We start from the raw sequence: 15,820 nt of genomic DNA, 5'->3' as shown, positions 1-15,820 counted from the left end.
GGGTGCTGGGAATTGAACCGTAGTCCTCAGGAAGAGCAGCCAGTGCTCTTAATCGCTGAGCCATCTCTCCAGCCCTAGTTTCAGAATTTTTAAAAATTGACTTTTGATGCCCAGTTTAATAGAAAGAAGTCTTATTTTTAATTTTCTCGTTATTTGGCAGTACTCCATTTGCAGTTCACCCATCTATGTAATGAGTAAGTTTTGTAGAGAAATAGAGGATGTTGCTCAGTAGCCCTGGTCCTTAGAAATAGAAAAAGAAAAAGAAACAAAAAAACCAACCAACCACTTAGCATTCATGAGCTTCTGTTAGGCAGCAGGAAATGAAGACTTAGACCTTAAACTAACTAACTTAGTAATAATTAATGAGAAACTTTGAGAATCAGATCATTAAGTTGTATTCTATGCTTTCTATAAATACAACTATAATCCATAAAGTGGATTGGATGGCCTTGGTGTTTATAGTCTAGAACATTTTCTACAGAATAATGCAGGAACTATTGCTGAGAACCCTCACGAAAGACTACAGAATTATGTGAAGCTTGCCCTATATTTATGAATCAGATTTTAAGTAAAACCACAACCGTTTCCTTGTGTGTCATTCATGCTTTAGCAGAGGATATGGTGCCATGGTGCTGGCCTGGTTTGTAGTTTCTCATGTAAGGCTACACCACTTTCTTTTCCTTTTTAGAAGCCACAGCAATTTTGATGTATTATCAAACCACAAAATGTACCTTGAGTTTTTACCAGGAAGAAATGTGTTATGGTAGACTGAGTACTGATTGCGTCATTCCTGTTTACTTCTCTTTGGGAAATAATTATGTAAATAAGCAAATAACATCATTTGGAGGAGTTGGTGTATTGGAACTGCAACAGTGGTAAATAATTTTAAGGCCTTTGAATTTTGTTTTGTTTTGTTTTGTTTTCTGTTTTTTTCTAGACGGGCTTTCTCTGTGTAGTTTTGGTGCCCGTCCTGGAGCTTGCTCTGTAGACCAGGCTGGCCTCGAACTCACAGAGATCCATCTGGCTCTGCCTCCCGAGTGCTGGGATTAAAGGTGTGCGCCACCCCTGCCTGGCTGTTGATTTCTATTTAAAGGTAATGTTTAGAGTTGAGAGTGCAGCTCAGTTGCAGAGTACTTGCTCTGTATATGTGAATTCAGGATTCTTTTTCCAGTCCATAAGAAGGCAAAGGGATGAGGGGCGGGGAGATTAATATGTTATGATGTTAACTTGACTCTAATAGTTTAAAATCTCTTTTTTCCTTAGCATCAAGGCATGCCATGGATTGCCTCTCATAAATGGACAAAGCTGTGATCCTTATGCAACAGTTTCCCTAATTGGCCCTTCTAGGTAATGTTTATTGAATTGTTACTGGATTTTCAAGTTTAAAGTTGGATTTAGAAATTGGAAGTGTTAAGTTCTTAGATCAAATGCTAAGTAGCTATGACATAAAACAGTGCTTTAAAAGAAGAATTTTTAGTAAGTTGTAGTGTGCACTTGGTAAACAACTAAGTATGTTTTCACAGAAAGATTGTGGTGTCATTTCAGATATGTTACATATTTACTAGACCATGGGGAAAACCTCAGTCTTATACACTTGTACAATATACTTTAAAATATATAACTTGGACCAGGAATGAAGAGTGTATGCCTTTCATCGCAGCACTTGGGAGGTAGAGGCAGGTGGCTCTCTATGAATACAAGGCCACTCTGGTCTACATGACAGGCCATCTAGGGTCTAAAACAAAAACACCAAATCATATACACCTGGCTGCCTTTACTTACAACATTTACTTTTAGATAATCTTAATTTCATACAAGCAAAAAATCAAGTTTTAATAAATGTCAGCTCAATATAACAAAGAAGTTTTCATACTGTTATCTGGAAAGCAGCTCAGAACTGAAAATTGCCTTTTCTATTCATGATATCAATGCTTTACAGAAAGAGTTCCAAGCGCTAGAAGAACTACTGAAGTCCCAGGGTGTGGTGAAGTGCACTGTAACATTGCTTAAATAGTCTACAACTTATGAAAACCCAATAGCACTTTGCAATATCTACATTAGAGAACTATAGTGTGGTTTCTTTAAGTGACTGACTAGGCCGGAGTTTATCTGCAACTTGAGGCTGTTAGAGTTAGGGAATAAAAACATGGAACTTGTTCTTACACACTTCCGTTTTATTACCTAGAGCTCTATTTTTCTTTTTTTAAGTCACAAAGGGTTTTTTTGTTGTTGTGGGGGTGGTGGGGGTGGTGTCAGGGTTTCTCTGTGTAGCTTTGGAGCCTGCCCCAGAACTCACTTTGTAGATCAGGCTGGTCTCGAACTCAACAGAGATTCACTTGCTTCTGCCTTCCAAGTGCTGGGATTAAAGGCATGCGCCACCACCGCTTAGCAAGTCACAATGTCTTAAAAAACCCGCCCCGCCCACTCCCACTCTGTGTGTGTGTGTGTGTGTGTGTGTGTGTGTGTGTGTGTGTGTGTAAGTGTTAAGTATCTGGTAACCATGGGAGCTGAAATATTGGTATGCTGTTATTACAGATTAGTTTTAAATTTAAAGTCAAGAATTCATACAGCATTAAAAGCTGTCAGAGGGTTTGCACACACACATACACATACAGTGTTAAAAATATTCAACCCTGCTAGGTATTAGAAGCATAACAATAATCCTGAACCTGGGAGGCAGAGTATCACAAATTCTGGCCAGCCTAAACTACTAGTTAAACCCCTGTCTCACAGAGAAATGGGAATTGGTAGGGAGGAACAAGTCAGCTTAGAGGTGCTGCTTGTTTGGAGTAAACATTTTTTTTGGTAGTTCTGTATTCAAACTCAGCCTATTGATGATAAGCAGTTACTCTACTAATGAGATACACCACAACTCAAGAGGCTGTTCTCGATTTCTGTTTAATGGTTTCTATCTCATGAACAAATCCTTTTTTTTTTTTTTTTCCTTCCCCCAAGACAGGCTTTCTTTGTGTAGCCCTGGCTGTTTTGGAACTTGCTCTGTAGACCAGGCTGGCCTCAAAGTCACAGAGAAATATCTGCATCTGCCTCCCAGTCCTGGGATTAAAGGCACACTCTACTGCCACCACTGTCCAGCTTCTCATGAGAACATTCTTTAATGGAACTTTAACATTTAGTAGAAACTAATCTTTTTTAATCACAGTTGATTTTGCTATATAATTGCACAAGACATTAGTTAAGTCTGAATAAAGACACAAGACTCTCTGAACATTTATTTGTAAGTGCCTCAGAATTTGTATATTCACTTGAGTATTAGCAGTTGGTTTGTTTACATCACTGTCAGGGCCACACCCCAGAAGTAAACTAAGTTAAGAGACAATCATGTTCCCCAGGTGTTTGCAACATCAGGAAAGGCACTTGGAGCTCACTGCCTTTCTCCTCACTACTTTTCCTGCTTATGTAGTAGGATGTGTTGAATACTTTCAAAGAGAACTTGGCAGTCAGCCTCTCACAGCCATGGAGACAGTAACCCAATCTTGGCTTGTATAAATACCTAAAGCTTGTATCCTATGTATGGATACTGTTCGATTTGAGATTGTGAGGACATACTGGCTTTTCTCCCTTACACAGTATACATTCTTGTCTTCCCTCAGTCATCCTAACATTTAGACAAAGGTCAGGCTTCCTGGTTGGAAATAGCTTGTTTTATAATTGTGTACTATTAAGTTCTACAAGGTAAAACTCTACCACATTGGAACAGGAATGACCAAAAGAAGACAAAAGTAAAGAAGAAAACAAGCAATCCGCAGTTTAATGAAATCTTTTATTTTGAGGTAATTTCTTGTTTATATAAATATTAATATTTAATATAGAATTCTAGTTGATTTAATTTTGTAAACCACAGCCATAGTAATTATTTTATCAGTAACCTTAACTAGTAATTTCTGCCCAGACAGCAGCAGTAGAACCATGATGTAACACATGTAGCTCTGGGGTTTGGAAGTGGGGAGGGCTAGAGCCACCCCCCCCCATAGTCATCCTCCTGGTTACAGCATCTCCAACCCCTTCCCACACTCTCCAGTCCACCTGACGCAGAGCGACTCTTGTGAGCATTCTTATTAAAACCTCTAGAAAGACAAGCATTACTACTCAGAAGGTCTGAAATCTTTTCCCAGTTGACTTTAATGATGAACTAAACATGAAGCTTGCCTTTTATACCCTGTGAAAGGGCAGTTTTTTAAGGGAATTAGCAAATGTGCCAAATACAACACTCCTTGGGAGTGTGAAGCATTTCAAGCTTAAACCTTTATATCATTAAGTTCTCCTTAATCTACTTTACTCTGTAGATATGTTTTATTCATGAAGCTCTTCAGTTGCCTTGAGCAAGTCCTAACCCCTAGACCGCCAAGGTACATCTTCAGCTGCCTTGAGATTGTCTAGATACAGTTCTTTGGTATCTTTGAAATATTTAGTAAATCCTCTTTCATATTAATTGAAGACTATAGAAAATTTAAAAATCAAAATCTCTAAAAGATTATGTGATAACAGAGTGAGTTACAATTGATATTAATATTCTAGAACAATTTGTAGGTAGTTGTCGAAAAGTTTTTCTTTTGTATTTCTCTTCTGTTCTGGAGAGAGCACCAGAGTACCCCTTCTTATGCCTGATTACTGTAAGAAAATACCAAAGTGAAATAGGAAGCTAGGGTGGTTGGGGGGTAGGGGTAAGGAGCAAAGAAACAGGAAAACATACAAATGCAAGAGGCTTCCTTTCCTGGAGGACTTGGTGCAGTTGTCCACATTTATTAATGGCTCTTATGTCTAACCATGAGAACACGAAGAAGACGGCCATTTAAAAAGCTGCTTCCAAAGTCACTCACTCTTGCATGTAGTTCACACCTCAGTTGGGCTGGAATTCACTAGGAATTCAGGTAGGTAACTTTTTGAAAGTCAAAGTCTGAACTAACTGCTCATCATACCAATTTACCTGTGAGGCCTTAAAACATTTATTCATTGAACCCTTTGTTAGATAGGTTACAAACCAGAGCAGGACATAAGAAAGCACACACATATGTACACAGCTATAATGCTTGAGCTCAGGGTCAAAACAGTCCAAAGAAAGACTAGATCTTCCTAAGTGAGAACCAAGAGAATATCACAGAGAAAACATTTTAGGCACAGAGACAGAAAAACTGAAAGTTAGGCCCCCAAAAAAATCTGAGTAATGACTTAACCAAGTTTGGTAAGAAAATAACCAGAATTAAGAATAGAAGGATGGGGTGAAGAAAAGATGGCTCAGTGGTTAAGAGCACTCACTGCTTTTCTAGAGGACCTGGGTTCAGTGCCCGGCTGGAGAAGCTTTAATTGTAGTCATTGAATATCCTTGAGCCTAGAAAAAAGTAACTGTGGTCTCTTAGCAGATGCCTAAAATCTTATGGTTTCAGTGTTCTGACAGCTGAGAGAGAGGCAAAGAAGAAAGACACTGCAGGTCCAGATAACTGAGTATAGGAGGAAAAGGGAGACAAAATCAGAACTACCCGTGGATCTGTTTACAAACCCTGCACCAGGCAACAGGTGTGATGCGTGCCTGTGATTCTAGTCCTTGACAGGTGGAAGCAGGAAAACCAGAATTTCAAGGCCGTTCTCAACTACCTAGGGAGCACTAGGCCACCTTGTCTCAGAAAACAAATAAAATTTGCTAACAGAACAGTTCATGACTGAAATATGATAGGTGATAACTGTAGATCACAATACAAGTTTGTCACAGTCAGGAAAGCCGAGGACATGAAGAGATGCAACAGAGAACCACAGAAGCTCTGCACTGACTATTCAGCACTACGGATGTGCTGCTCAATTTTCATAATGTAGCGTCCTCATTTTTTAAGACAGGATAATACATCTAGCCCTGCCTGCCTCAAAGCAACATTCTGATGAGTAAAAGATGATGGCACAACAGCACTTTGTAAGCCGGGCAACACCGTGTGGCTTTAAGTTGTTTTTAGAACAAAATAAAGCAGAATGCCACCTGTGTAGATTCCAAGGAAGAAAAGAGTAGCAAGAGGTGGCAGAATAGTCCTCAGGTAATCCCACAGCAAAGAGCTCGTCTGGGAATAGGTCAGAGGGAGAAGCCTAGGACAATAAGGAGTATGATTGACTACAGATTTGGTGATGAAGAGAGATTTTACAAGAGTGATCTGTAAGGAAGCTGGTGATAAAGTGGTGGTGAGGAAGTACTGGCTCTGGGGTAGATTAGTGTGAAGGCAGTTGTCTGAAAAGGAGAGGCAGGAGGGCTAGGATTTAAGAGGAAGATTTTTCTTAGACTATAAGGGAGTGAGTGATCCAACTAGTGAGGAAAGCCGTAATTAAGATGGGTCAGATGTTTACAGCACGTGCTGAAATACACTGGAGGAAGGGGCTGGCCTGTGTAGGTGCTTAGAATCATCTCTGAAAAAAAAAACTCAGGTAGAGAGAGGCCAGAGGGTGGATTTTCAGCTGGGCGGCAGTTGAGGAAGTTCCTGCCTGGTGGCCTTGATACTTTCAGTAAAAATGTGAGAAGGAAAAAAGAGTAGGGTGGTGTACTCTGAGAAAGGTGGGAAATACTAAGGTGGGTTTAGAAGTGTAGCTCTTTGAACATGGTGTTTTTCCTCTTTGTGTTACTGGCAGACACCTGTAAACCAGGAACCAGATGTTGCTGCAAGTCAGTTGATAGAAATGGTACAGAGGAGCGATGCCTTTGATTTTCGTTCCTCCTTTCCTTAGCTTTCTGGGGCCTCGTTAGTATACTTTCTATGTTTTAAAATATTAACTGCCACGCTTGACTCTTTTTATATTTGTAATTGAGTATTTTGGGAATTGTCATTTTTGAGCTCACAGTGGAAAAAGATACTTTAAAATATTTTTACTAAAATATTTTGTTTATAGGTAACCAGATCCAGTAGTTATACCAGGAAGTCCCAGTTCCAGGTAGAAGAAGAGGATATTGAAAAATTGGAAATCAGGTGTGTGCCTTGTGGTTTTCCTAGAGAATTGATCCCCCCCCCCCCCGCTGTGAGAACTTTGATAGAATTCTCTATCGTAGGTTGGTAGATGAAACCTAGAGGAACATGCATCTAATTTAATCCAAATTATCTTTTCAATATTTGATTTCATTTCAGAAATACCAAAGTATATTTCTTGTGTAGGCAAAGACAACCTAATTTCACCTATTCTGTTTTTCACTTTCCCTTAATTTAATTGTTCCTTTACTGTCTGTATTATAGTATAATGAATGGAAAAGCAATTATATTTAAGCCAATTTAGAAATAATTTTTTTATTCTTCTTAACATATCTGCTGACTATCAGAAATTTCAGTGAGGTAAGGAGATAACTCCACAGGTGCATGTGTTTGAAGTTTGTGAGATTTCCTAGGCCTTAAATATCTATGCTGTTTTGGAAAGGAAACTTTTGCAAATGCATGTGTAGGTGTGGTGTTAACAGTGTGTTATTCAAAAGGAACATTAATCATGTATTCACAGTGGTAGGCAATGTTTTTCTAAGTCACTAATCTTTACATATTAATTATCTTCAAAAAAGAAACTGTAGTCTTATATTGTTTGTATTTTTGAATTCAGTTAAGTAACCTTTTTGTCCTTACTGCTACAGATTTAAAAGCAAACACTGAACTTTCAGATTTAAAAACATAAGTTTCCCCTTTTAGACTATTTAGAATTTGTCCAGGGAGATGGCTACGCTGGTAAAGGCACTTGCTGCCCAGTCATTCTACCTGAGTTCTGTCCCTGTGACCCACATGTTGGAGGGAAAATACCAACTCCTGTAAATTGTCCCCTGAGCTCTACATGTGCACAGTGGCATGGGCCCCTCCCCACCAAATTAATAAATAGAAATGTAATGTAGAATTTAAATTGTGACTTTTCAGTAAAAGTTACTGTAGTACTTGCTTTCAAAGTCTGGATAATGAGGTATATGAAGATGCTAACATCTCATTTTAAGCATGTAAAATTAATGTTACAATACTCATCAAAATCACTTGAAACTATTTGGCATAGTTCACAAAGACTAAAGCTAAGTTTTCAATTTTCAGGATTGATTTGTGGAATAATGAAAACCTAGTCCAAGATGTTTTCCTGGGTGAAATTAAGGTCCCTGTGAATGTGTTAAGAAATGATTCCTCTCATCAGGCCTGGTAAGAAGACAATGCTCTAGTGAACTAAAGATGCTCAAGTAATGCTCTTTAAGAAAGATGCATGCTTACTGGGAGTCAAAGTTACTGATAATAATTTGGTTGTGAATTTGTTATTAGAGAAAAATAAGTACTTTAATAGTTATGATACTGTGATACTGAGATAAAAAGCACTTAGTTGTCTAGGAATATTTTTCTGTTTAAAAATGAAATCTTGGGGCTGTAGAGATGGATGAACTCGCTGCTGTATCTAGACTGCATTTCAGATCCCAGTAAGACAGTAAGACATCTCATGAACCACTTATGAGAAGATGTTTGATCACAAGTCATCCTATGCAGTTCAGGTACTTGGCTTTTTGGTCACAAGAACTGTGGGTGAGAAGCAAAAGGCTTACTGAGAAGATGCAGTTGTTTTGGGGGATTGGTGTATGATTTTCCTTCACCACACACTGTTAAAAATGCAGATAACCTTGGTGTATTTTCTGAGAGTAGAGTGTTGGCATTGAACTGATTCACTGTTTAGGAGCTCTGGAAGCTCAGTATTGACTGTAGTGCTATTTGACCTTTTCATGGCTCTAGTGGTGATACTAAGTTTGATGTTAGTAAACTTAACATTCAGACGTTAAATTCATACTTATTTCAATGTGAAACGTTTTGTCTGTCTATAGCCCTTAAAAAACTGTCCCTTTTGTGTATCTTTGCCAGTGTTCCTAGGTTGGTGTTCAACTGAGTATGTATAAATATGCCTTTCTTAATTATATATATGTGTGTTTGGGAGTGGTGCTTGTTCCTGTGGCTATGTAAACATGTAAAATGTGCATGTAAAGAATGGAGCTTGACACTGGGTGTCTCTCTTCATATTTTGTAGAAAGGACTTCTGAACCTGGAGCACACTGATTAGCTGGGCTGGCTGGCTGGTCAATGAGCTCCAGGGAATCCACCTGTCTTTACCTCCCCTGTGCAAGGATTACAGATATGCATACTACTAAGCCCAGCTTTTTTGTGGGTGCTGGGAATCCAAACTCAGGTCCTCATGATTACATAGCACGAACCTTATCAGCTGAGCCATCTCTCCAACTTCTGCCACTTCTCTTTAGAGATCACTTTTAAAAATGAAATGTAATATTTGTGCTTACTTAGAAAAAATAAGTACTATCACATGTATACAGTGTATAATGATTAAATCAGTATGGTCAACATGTCCATCTCCACAAATATCATTTCTGTGTGTTGAGAAACTAATTATGCAACGCCAGTTGTTATAGACCATAGTTACTAACCTATTGGTAACATGAGAGCTGCTGTTCCCACAGCTGCATTTAGAGCCCACTCCCCAGCTTTTCTCTATCCCTTCTCCCTCTTGCCTTCTAGCAATGCTCCTTTCTTCTTACGTGGATCAACTTTAGCTTTCACAAATGAGTAAGAACTTGTGGCCTTTATCTTTCTCTGCCTGTTTCACATGATAGACCTCCAGTTCCAGACAGATTACCACAAATGCTAGGATTTCACCCTTTGATAGCAAAATGTCTGTTGATGAGTGAGTGGATTTAAATAATGTGGTGTGTACACACTGTGGAGTGTTAGCCATGAGAAACACTTTTTAGAACTCAGTTTCTGCTGCCTGGAAGAGGGGTTGACATTTGGATATTTAGGGATTGTTTTTGTTGCTTTGTTTACCAAGACAGAGTTTCAATGTGTAATGTTGGCTGGCCTGGAACTTGCTATGTAAGCCAGTCTGGTCTTGAACTCAGAGATCTGCCTGCCCCTGCCTTCTGAGTGCTGAGATTAAAGGTGTGCCACCATGGCTGATACTGAGTATTCTGGTATTTCTTTTTGGTCTTTAAAAGAGCCTGTCTCTTCTATCCAGCCATCTCATAGTCTCCCTTAACTTCTTTTTACATTATTAACTCCTCTAAAATAAATCTAAGATGTATTGGTCTCTCTAATGACATTTTGTATCCTTTCTAAATGCATTGGGGGGGGGGGATAACTTTATCATTAAGAAAAATATATCAATGTTTGCCCCCCCCATATGCCATGCTTTCTTGCATCTCCATGAAAATTTCTGAACTCAAATTTTTAAGCCTTTAAAATAATACTCCATGCCTTTTAGTACAGAAGAGAAAAATGAGTTGTTTTATCTCTCAGAGCCCACCAAAATGAACTTGAAATCTGCCCCATGTCATGTACTTTTAATGACACTGTCTCTCAATATACTTTCCAAATTTGACAAAACTTTCTACCTTGGCAGACTACAGAATATTAGCAGACAGTAAGATTTTTATTTCAGCTTCTTCTGTCAATAATATAAATATTTTATGTGCACTTTAGTGCTGGTGTCTTTGAGGCCAAAGTCGTTGAACCCTCTGAAGCTAGAGTTACAGGTAGCTACCCAGGGACTGAACTCAAATCCTTTGCAATAGCACCATATATCTTAACCACTGAGCTCCAGCTCCCAATAACAGGAAATTTTTAAAGTAGCTTGTCAGAAGCATAAATGCTAAAACTTATGCTCATAAAAGAGAAGAATCTGCTCACGTCTGTGTATTAATGCACGTTGTGGGGAAGTGCAAAAATACTAATGCCATTTTATTTTCACTCAAGGTGCTTTGTCACCTTCCTCGCTTGTAATGCTGTAGCCCTCTCTAGTGGGGCTGATGGTAACTGCATGAAAATGCCATAATTATTTCTTAATTTTGGTCTTGCAAAGGGTCATAATATCTTATCAGTAGGCAGTAAGATTGTTTGAAGTTTTTCTGTTTTCTTTATTTCTAATCATTTCCTTTAGTACTTGTCTATCACATTGGACTCCTAAAAAGTGGTTTTTGATGGTTTTAATAAGATTTTTGTTTTATGTGTATGAGTGTTTTCCTGCATGTATGTGTGTGTACTACATGTGTGCCTGGTGCTTGTGGAGCTCAGAAGAGGGTGTCAGATGCCCTGGCACTGGAGTTACAGATCGTTGTGAGCCGCCATGTGGGTGCTGGGAGTCAAACCCAAGTCCTCTGCAAAAGCAGCAAATGTTCTTAACTGCTGTTCCATTTCTCCAGATTATAATATGATTCATCACTTTTTCTTTTTAAAACTTTGTTACATTTATCTATTTACTTACTATGTGTGTGTGCGTGTATGTAGCATGTGAATGCCTGTAGGAGTTGTTGTTCTATTTCCACCGTCTGGCTTCTGGGTATCCGAATAAGGTTGTCAGCTGTGTATCACTCTAGTTGGCTCTTGTTAGTAGTGGAACCTGGGAGAATGGAACCTAAAAATCAGGCCGACTAAAGTGTCAAGCAGTAACCAACTTCAATCAGAGCATTAGACAATTTATACCCTGAGGGTAAAGAAGAATCACATGAATAAAGTGTACAATCACAGGGAGACGTCGAATGTGGCAAAAGAAAAAAAAGTTTTTCCATAGAGGCATATAAACAAATAACATTAGCCAGTTGTAATGAGTAATTGAAGTCGACCCAGTCCTATCCACTACACCTGGAAGGAGCATGAAAACACATTCCACATGCGTCGTGGTGGTGGTGGTGGTGGTGATGGTGGTGATGGTGGTGGTGGTGGTGGTGGTGATGGTGGTGATGATGGTGGTGGTGGTGGTGGTGGTGGTGGTGGTGGTGGTGATTTTAAGAAACTAATGTCACAAGACTTGTCCTTTTCTCACAAGCACTCAGAATTCCCCTTGCATGACTCCAATCTTAGACCATGTTCTGATAGTCGGCAAGTGCTTTTCTACTGAGCCATCTTGCGAGCCCCTTTTTTTCTTAATGATTTACCTCTTTAACATTGGTGGGTTTTTGTTTTGTTTTATGGTGATAGTTAAGTCAGATGTTAGCATTATCTTGTTTATGTTGATAATAGCTAATTTTCACTTTGCCCTGTATAGATAATAGAAGTTGATTTGGTTTAAGGGTTATTGTTGTTTGTTTGTTTGTTTTTTGAGACAGGATTTCTCTGTGTAGCTAACAGTCCTGGCTGTCCTGGAACTCACTCTGTAGCCCAGGCTGGCCTTACACTCAAAGAGATTGCCTGTCTCTGCCTCCCTCGTGCTGGGATTAAAGGTGTGCACTGCTGCTGCCTGGCCACTTTTTTTCTTTTCTTTTCTTTTTTTTTTTTTTAATAGGTAATGTACTCACACCATTTCTAGATAAAAAGATTCAAAAGAGAATCCACCTCCTGCTCCCACCTCTCCTCCCCGCCCCCCAGCTTCTCGGCTATGTCCTATTTTTGAGCCAGCCACTGTTCCCTAGTTTCTGGGAAATAGTTTTTGTATATATAGGCGAATACATGTGTCTATTTTTCATTCATGCATTTGTTCTATTGAAATTAGGTAGCCTAGACTGGCCTGGGACTCAGCATTTTCCTGCTTTCACCTCCCAAGTGCACACAATACCACCTGTACCATGCTTCTATTTTTACGTAATAATATAGTAGAACATATAAATATGTATACTCTTGATAGTGGTTAAGAACTTGTATTCTAGAATCAAACTGTTTAGTTCAAATCTCATCTTTGCCAGTAATGATTTCCTCCGTGTATATACTTATTTCATTGACATGCTGGAGACTGAATATGATGAGAACATTTTCACTGCTGAGCTTCACTCCCAGCCTGCTGTGGGATGTTCAAGTATGTCAAATGTGTTGCTCTGATTGGTTAAAATAAAACACTGATTGACCAGTAGCCAGGCAGGAAGTATAGGTGGGACAAGCAGAGAAGAGAATTCTGGGAAGTGGAAGGTGGAGGCGGAGAGACACCGCCAGCCGCTGCCATGACAAGGGGGATGTGAGGTACCAGTAAGCCACGAGCCATGTAGCAACTTATAGACTAACAGAAATGGGTTAATTTAAGATAGAAGAAGTAGATAGCAAGAAGCCTGCCACGGCCATACAGTTTGTAAACAATATAAGTTAAGTCTCTGTGTGTTTACTTGGTTGGGTCTGAGCGTCTATGGGCCTGGCGGGCGAGAGAGATTTGTCCTGACTGTGGGCCAGGCAGGAAAACTCTAGCTACACCAGCCCCTACTTTATTTTCAGAAGCTTACCTGTTTGTTTATCTCACTTGCTTGTTCCTCATGACCATCACTTGGAGGTGACAGTACTTTTTTTACTTTAGGTACTTGCTACAACCAAGAGACAATGGAAACAAGTCATCTAAAACTGATGACCTGGGATCTCTTCGATTAACTCTATGCTATACAGAAGACTATGTGCTTCCATCAGAGTACTATGACCCGTTGAAAACTCTGCTGCTAAAATCACCAGATGTTCAGGTACTTTAAAAATCTTACATGCATGACTCAATGTGAAAGGCTAAACTAATTCTGTAAATGATGAAGAAAAAATTTCACAGTGTCAGCTCTTGAAGAGCTCTGTGTACTTAATCTCTCTGAACCACAGTGCTGATTGTGCTTCAGATGTTATCTCTGATTAGAATTAGGAAACTAAATGATACTTTATACATCAGTTGTAATTAATGCATGTATTTCCATTACATCCACAGATTGAACATGTAACCATGTTTCTTTGATTCTGTGCTTGTTTTCTGCCATTCTGTATCCTAGCCAGTATCTGCCTCAGCTGCTTATATTTTGGGTGAAATATGTCAAGATCAAAAGGATGCTGTTTTGCCTCTTGTACGACTATTGCTGCATCACAATAAACTTGTTCCTTTTATCACTGCGGTGGCTGAACTGGACTTGAAGGATACCCAGTAAGCATTGTATTTCATTAAATGCTAATTCTGCGTTGTTGAAATTGAACTTTACTTTGCCAGATTGTTTTTATAGTCTCAGTTGTTTTTTTGAGCTTTTGTTTTGTTTTGTTTTGTTTGTATTGACCAGGTTTACTGTACAGCAGGTGAAAAAGAACTCCCTAGTCAGTAACAAAAGACAGTTCTTAAAGTTACCAAACAGGGGACCAGGCAGTGGCGCACGCCTTTAATCCCAGCACTCGGGAGGCAGAGCCAGGCAGATCTCTGTGAGTTCAAGGCTAGCCTGCTCTACAGAGTGAGATCCAGGACAGGCGCCAAAACTACAGAGAGAAACCCTCTCTCAAAAAAACAAACAAAAGTTACCAAACAGAATCTAACAACAGTAATGACCAGTTAATAAGGAAATGTGTTTAATTCAGTGGTGCAGTTTCCTTTGCTACTATTATTGATCTTTGCTTCTGGATGTAGTGATTCACAAGTCAGATAGTAAGAACACTTTATAAGGCACACATAGGACAATATGAAGAGCAATCAAATGGCTTTCCATTCCCATCATAGTAAAAAACACCATCATTTTATGTACACATACCCACACTGTATTTGTTTAAATTAATAAGCATGGTTTCTTCTTTAAACTGATGTTAACATTTTCAGAAAGTAGTTTGAATAGTTTTAGAAAATTTTAATGGCAGCAGACTTTCTTGTTAGTAGTAAAATTGCTGAAATTGTATATATAATCAAAGTAAAAAATGTTACTGTTTTAAAACTTTTTCTTCTTTGCTGTACTTGATTTTTATCTCTTTCTATTTCTGTTTCAGAGATGCAAGCACAGTGTTTAGAGGGAATTCCCTGGCAACCCGGTGTCTGGATGAGATGATGAAAATAGTGGGGGGACACTACTTGAAAGTCACATTAAAGCCCGTTCTAGACGAGGTACAGCATAGGCCTCATCGCCAAAGTCTGTGGCCATCTCGAACTACCCTTGCACAGAGGTCTTCAAGACCATCTGCATATCAGATATTTATATTAGGACTCATTATAGTAACAACATTACAGTTTTAAAGTAGCAACGAAAATAATGTTATGGTTGGGGGTCATCACAACTTGAGGAACTGTATTAAAGGGTCACAGCAATAGGAAGGTTGAGGACCACTGCACTATAGTTTCTCTTTCAAGAAGTAATATGTTGACTAGAAGAATCTGTCCATTCGTGGGCTACTGAAGGAATAAGGATAGACATTTTGTAAGTAAATTACTTTGCCATCAGTGAATTTTTACTCTCAGGGCACATCAATCTACATTATTGTTTGTTACATTTTTATTTTACTAAGGCTTTAAGAAACAATTTTGATACAGTTCTTTGGAAAATTGTCTACATTGTACATACTATCTTTAGGTATGGGCTTTAAACTTCGTTAGAATTAATTTTTAAATTATCAGAAAAAGTCATGTTGTCAAATTACCTAGGAAAAAACAGAAACTGAAAAACACATGTATTTTCCAGATATGTGAATCCTCGAAATCCTGTGAAATAGATCCTGTTAAGTTGAAAGAGGGAGATAATGTAGAAAATAATAAGGTAAGTTTATATAATGCAGTTTAGAGCTACATTAATTTTTTTTAATGTTTTACCTATCTCCTATAAATGGTTTATTTTATGAGTGTTTTGCCTGTGTGTATGCTGTGTACCACATGTGTGATTAGTACCTGGGGAGATCAGAAGAGGGCACTGGATCATCTGAGAATAGAGTTATAGATGGTTGTGAGCCATCACGTGAGTGCTGAAAATCAAACCCAGGTCCTCTGCAAGAACCTAAGTATTCTTAACCACTTAGCCATTTCTTTATCTCCCCCCTTAAAATTAAATAATGCCATGTGTCTGGAAACAGTGTTGTTTATTCTTGACATAAGCCTTTATTTTTCAGGACATTTCCTAGTGTTGATCTTACCTTATTTTAGTCTT

At 38.7% G+C, this 15,820-nt stretch overlaps 1 protein-coding gene across 1 annotated transcript in view; it reads left to right on the top strand.

Moving 5' to 3' along the window:
- The window catches only part of Rasa2 (RAS p21 protein activator 2), a 114,188-nt gene that overhangs the window by 57,600 nt on the left and 40,768 nt on the right, over positions 1–15,820 (top strand). The window contains exons 6-13 of the mRNA XM_036193338.1: positions 1,264–1,347; positions 3,719–3,791; positions 6,880–6,956; positions 8,040–8,141; positions 13,261–13,417; positions 13,709–13,857; positions 14,676–14,790; positions 15,362–15,436. Of these exons, the coding sequence (XP_036049231.1) occupies positions 1,264–1,347; positions 3,719–3,791; positions 6,880–6,956; positions 8,040–8,141; positions 13,261–13,417; positions 13,709–13,857; positions 14,676–14,790; positions 15,362–15,436 (832 nt within the window). The remainder of the gene's footprint in view (positions 1–1,263; positions 1,348–3,718; positions 3,792–6,879; positions 6,957–8,039; positions 8,142–13,260; positions 13,418–13,708; positions 13,858–14,675; positions 14,791–15,361; positions 15,437–15,820) is intronic.

This window comes from Onychomys torridus, chromosome 7 (genome assembly GCF_903995425.1).
Source record: "Onychomys torridus chromosome 7, mOncTor1.1, whole genome shotgun sequence".
In the NCBI taxonomy this organism is placed as follows: domain Eukaryota; kingdom Metazoa; phylum Chordata; class Mammalia; order Rodentia; family Cricetidae; genus Onychomys; species Onychomys torridus.
The sequence above is the reverse complement of the archived record's forward strand: the minus strand, read 5'-3'. Positions and strand labels throughout refer to the sequence as shown.